This window comes from Centroberyx affinis, unplaced genomic scaffold (genome assembly GCF_046629955.1).
Source record: "Centroberyx affinis isolate AG114_WGS23_722 - 3 ecotype Tasmania unplaced genomic scaffold, CSIRO-AGI_Caff_v1 ptg008444l_1, whole genome shotgun sequence".
NCBI classification, from domain to species: Eukaryota; Metazoa; Chordata; class Actinopteri; order Beryciformes; family Berycidae; genus Centroberyx; species Centroberyx affinis.
This window is the reverse complement of record NW_027284192.1, coordinates 405-5,705: the sequence shown is the minus strand read 5'-3', so window position 1 is coordinate 5,705 and position 5,301 is coordinate 405. Positions and strand designations below refer to the sequence as shown.

At 45.6% G+C, this 5,301-nt stretch overlaps 1 protein-coding gene across 1 annotated transcript; it reads right to left on the bottom strand.

The window, feature by feature from the left end:
• Nucleotides 1-354: 354 nt before the first annotated feature.
• On the bottom strand, nt 355-1,848 carry LOC139640141 (arf-GAP with GTPase, ANK repeat and PH domain-containing protein 1-like; the record flags this gene model as incomplete). The annotated part of the gene is made up of 2 exons (XM_071514313.1): nt 355-564; nt 1,593-1,848. Coding segments are annotated over 2 exons (466 nt in total), but the record flags the coding sequence as incomplete, so codon positions are not given.
• Between the last annotated feature and the right edge of the window lie 3,453 nt (nt 1,849-5,301).

Below are 5,301 nucleotides of genomic sequence, written 5' to 3'. Positions count from 1 at the left end.
CACTGAACTAGGATCGTCTACATTTGCAACTTGAGTCTATGTGAGCGACTAGTGGCAGTGGTGGTTGTCGGGGGCGGGGCTAGGGGAGCTGTAGGGGGGGGGGGGGGGGGGCTTAGGGTCACAACAGGAGTGCACAAGTAGTGGTTCCCAAAAATGAGCTCGGTCAGGATTCTCCCAAACGGGGCTTGTTTTTAAAGTTTCCAAAGAGGATCACGTTGATTTTCCTGTTATTTATCAGTTTTTTAATGCGTATAGACATGTTTTCGCCGGGGGCCTTGCGGCGCAGTACTGGACGCCTCCCGGCTAGGGGGGGGGGCGGTGTCGCATGGCGAGGCGGGCTGGGACGGCGGGGGGTCATATGAGAGCGGCGCTCCCGGTGCTGCTGCAGCTGTTGTTGCGGTTGGTGTTGCGGCGCGACAGGTTGGGCGTGGCCATGAGCGGGTAGCGTTCGTCGGGGCAGCCGTACTGCGCCAGAGTGTCCACGCACTCCTGACTGCTGGCCTGCCGGGCGTACGCCATGGCGCTGTTACCGTGCGCGTCCCTCGCCATCAGATCCACACCGTACTGGAGAGAGAGAGAGAGAGAGAGAGAGAGAGTCAGGTCAGAGAAGGAACATATTTGAAGCTTTCAGATGAAGGACTTCAGACTGCCTACATAAGCTGAAGGTGAAACTGGCACCAGATAAATTGATAAATGAGGTTAGCCTATTTGGAGTCGTAGTGTATTGTATTGTGAAGTGTCAAATGTCATGTGCTGTCAATTTTCAGGCCAATTGTGGGCATTAAAGTTTCCATGAAACCAAATCGAATCCTGCCAGATCTTTCTCTCCCTGTCTCCTACACTCTGTCTACTTTGCTTCCTTCCCACTGTCTAAGTAATGAACCAATTGAAAAGTTTTCCCCCCTTTTTCTTTTGTACAAAATGTACATCTAGTGTCCACTACACCAGTGGTTCTCAACGTGGGGTCCGGGGACCACAAGAAGTCCTTGAGGGGGTTCCAGGGGGTCCCCAGAAAAATTATGAACTGTTAAACTTCACCATTATTTAATTTACAAGAAGTTAACACAATTAGAGAATGTAGAAGAATGACTATTTTGTTCATACTTTCTCTGTTATCTCTCTACCTACAATACAGATAGTCAAGTGGACAAAATCATCTCTGACAATAAAAATATTCTCAGATCTGGGTCCGAGAGACAAAATCTCATCAAATGGGGGTCCGTGGCCCTAATGTGGACTAAATTAGGGGTCCTTGATATGAAAAAGGTTGAGAATCACTGCGCTACACCATAGAGGATTATTGAGCCAATTTACACCAGATTTTCCCATCCTGAGGATTCAATGGCTGGCAAAGATGATCTGGTAGTGTGACGGCTTTACAGCATCAATCAGCTGAGCCATCAGGATGCTCCACTGCCTTTTAAATAAAGATTAAAAAATACTTGGGGTGAGTGGACTGCCCAGTACTTTGTAAAGAATAAGAAATCACACAGAAATGACCAACTCCTCAACAAGTGCCTCAACTACTCAGATTAAGCAGGTAGTCAGATGAATCGGCATGTAAGCCTGGACAAGTCACACTGTTCCCGTACCCAGATGAGGAGCTGTGTGATGACCACGTTTCCCTTGCGGCAGGCCAGGTGGAGGGCGGTGCGCCCGTCGCCCTCGCCGCACGTCTCGTTGACCTGCTGCCGGGAGCCGTGGGCGAGCAGCAGCACCACGGAGCGGAGGTCCTCCTCGGCCGTGGCCCTCAGGAGCTGCTGGCCCAGCGAGAGGTCGGTGCAGGAGAGCGACGCCACGAAGAGACGCTGCTCGTACTTCGCCCGGATCCAGCGCTCCCTCTCCTCCCTGACAGAGAGAAAGAAAGGTGGTTAGAGTCTGAAGAGTTTGAACCGGGAGAATGTCTTGACATAGCAGGGTTCCCACTGTGGCTCTTTGGAGCTGGTCAGGATTCAATGATAGTGGTTGCTGCAGATTACAAAAAGCCTGAAGACTTTGTAAGACCTTTTCAGTGCTACTTGGAGTTGAATTTAAGATCAATTTAACCAAAATACAAAAACAAAGCTGTCAAAAACCAGACTTTTCTTTTTGAACATACCGTAAAACTTCAATTAAAAACCGAGACCCAATTAAACGCCGAGTCCCTTTTACTGGCTGGGTGTGGCTACACGTTTTGACAAATAAAGGTCGGTCTCAATTAGAAGCCGGTTGCCATTGATGTTGCGAAGCAGTTTATTTATTTTTTTTACTTGCATTCAAACGTCAGTCACATTTGCTGATCGCCACGGCGGCACAGAGAAAAAAGTATTCCCATCTTTGCTGAGCAAGAGTTTTGTGCGAAAGGAATTAAAGGCCTGTCCCATATAGAGCCTGTCCCAAATATAGGCCGGTTGAGTTCAGTGTTTGAAGCAAATAAAAGCCCGGGCTATTAATTGAAGTTTTACGGTAGCTAATGAAAGTTCTGAAACTGTAAATGGGCACAGTAAGAAAAAGGACACAGGAAAACTAATTTTTAAGGGACATAAAGTCATACTGTGTTTAGTAAACAGATAGGTTGCCGGTTGTACTTGATTTACATCATTTCATTGCTTTCTACAGCCTTAGATTTAGCAAATTTCAGACTTTTTAAGGACCTGAAGAGACCCTGAGGAGAAAGGTGGATGCTTGCCCACACAACAAGCTTGAGCTCAGTTTCTCCGGTCTCTCTACTCTCCATTCATCCATCCACCCATCTCTTCTATCAAACAAAAATCCCATGATCCCCGACTCGCATCGACGGCTAAAGTAAGACACACAGAGGCTTTCGGCGCAGAGCCAGACAGACAGGGCAAAAGGCGGCGGGACAGGGACACATTGTTGGCCAATCTAGTGTCATTTACTACTGATCTATCTAATCCAGTGCCATGATAGTGCTAATCTCTTCCTTAATCCCTTCCATGTAAACACCGGGCCATTCAGTGCTGGCGGGATTAGTCGAGGCTCGGGTCTCCTTAGAGAGGGGGGGGTGTGTGTGTGTTGGGGACTGGGACGGCCCAGGGGAAGAGGCAGGGAGGCTGGCTGAGGATATTGAGCTGTCCCCCCCCCCCCTTCTCCTCCTCATCCTCTTCCTCCTTAACAAAATAACAACACCTCCTCCAGGGGGTGGAGGGCCCAGGAAATGGAGGAGACACAACAGTGACTCTCACAGGTTGATGCTTCCACCATGAAATGACTCCACTGTGTGTGTTTGTATAGGAGTGTGTGTGTGTGTGTGTGTGTGTGTGTGTGTGTGTGTGTAAGTCAGTCAGTGGCTGAGAAAAGGTCAGTAATAGACTCACACAGCAGGAGAGAGAAAGCCAGGGAGAAAAAAGTAAGAAAGAAAAAGAAAGGAGGAACAAAAAGATAGAAAGAGATAGAGAGAAAGAACGAAAGAAAGAAAAAGACAGAAAGAAATAGAAAGGCAAATAAATAAAAAAGACAGAAAGAAAGAAAGAAAGACAGACAGAATGAAAGAACTTAAGAATGAATGAAAGAACTAAAGAAACAAAAAAGATAGAAAGAGATAGAGAAAGAGAAGGAACGAAAAGAAAGAAAAAGACAGAAAGAAAAAAAAGGCAAATAAATAAAAAGAAAGAAAGACAGAAAGAACGAAAGAACTAAAGAAAGAATGAAAGAAAGAAAAAGAAAGAAAGACAGAAAGAAAGAAAGAAAGAAAGAAAGAAAGAAAGAAAGAAAGAAAGAAAGAAAGAAAGAAAGACCGAAAGAAGGAAAGAACTAAAGAAAGAATGAAAGAAAGAAAGAAAAAAGAAAGTGTGAGAGAACCCTGGTTACTGTTCAGTATTTCCTGCTGTATATTACAAATCAACAGCATTGATGAAAACCCCAAGATCTTCTCCACAAAATTCACTCCAGATGTAGCAGGCTTCCTACACAGTTTTGCTCATCAAATTCCAGGATTTCCCAGGATTTCCATGACCTGGCGCCCTGGGGGACAGATGACAGGGTGAAGTGTCCTCGATCAAGACAGCTGACTCAACAGAAATGCAAGTTTGCTCTGGATAAGAGCCTCAGCTAAACGCCTAAATGTCTTCGTTTAAAATTTTCCAAGAGCTGGAAATGATTAAATTCGTCTTCCGTCGTTTTGCGGTCTTTGCATGGCTGAACAGGAACCCAGTCCACCTCAACCAGACAATCAATGAATTCAACCAGACAATCAATGAATACAACCTGACAATCAATGCCCCCCCCCCTTGTGGGATCCACGCCCCCCCGCATCCTTCTTAATCTAGAAACTGTTGGTTCGATCCGCGGCCCCCACTCCCCCCAAACACAGGCAGGGTCACAGTGCAAAGATTTTAGTGCCGAGGACGATGTGAAGACGCTCAACTGCCTTGGTCAGTATGTATCAGTATATAGAATAGATATGGACTACTTACTGTTTGTTTTATCCTACATGGAGTACCAGATGGGCGGGCGGGGTTTACTACACCAGGATGATTCAAATAGTGTCAGGTAATCAATCAAAGAAGACTTTACGCAACTGACTTTCAAACACTTTCCTACGACTCTCTAAACTTTATGGGTGTCAGTGTATTGCCTTGTGCGGCAAACACCACCCAACTGGCACTCCAAGCAATATAAAACAAGCACTAAAAATGATATGTGGCAGACCAGGTCACATTCTGGTCATACTAACAATACAGTGGTAAGGAATAGTGTAGTGCTGTTTTCCTACATTGTTGAAAACAAGTATCTTTGCTTCTTTTTTAATGTAATATTCTGATTTTTTTCATAAAAATAGAACTTACACAGACTTAGGATTTAAAAGGGAAAGCGTACACATGTCTCGGTATCCTGGCTAGTATTGGGAGGCTGCAGCATCACATTTCGTTTCTCATAACAGGGATATGAACTTAAAGAGTTTGGGTTATTGTAAAATTGTTACAGTTCTGTCCCAAAGCTAGCGTTTACATGCACCAAGTCTTGGGCAGAATATCTGAGTATCTGGAATAGTACTGGGACATTAATACGCGTGTAAACACATACATTATGAGGGGTAAAGAAAACTGTAAGGGTGTGAACGAGGAAGGAGGATGAGACAGAAGAGAGAGATAAAAGTGAGAAAGTGAGAAAGAGGAGTATTGGCCTGGTGTGGGAACCTGGCAGAATCTCATTAACTCTCTTCCTGGAGACTGGGGTGGTGTCTGTGTGTGTGTGTGTGTAGGTGTGTGTGTGTGTGTGTGTGTGTGTGTGTGTGTGTGTGTGTGTGTGTGTGTGTGTGTGTGTGTGTGTGTCGTGGGGGTGGCTAGCATCACGGAATGT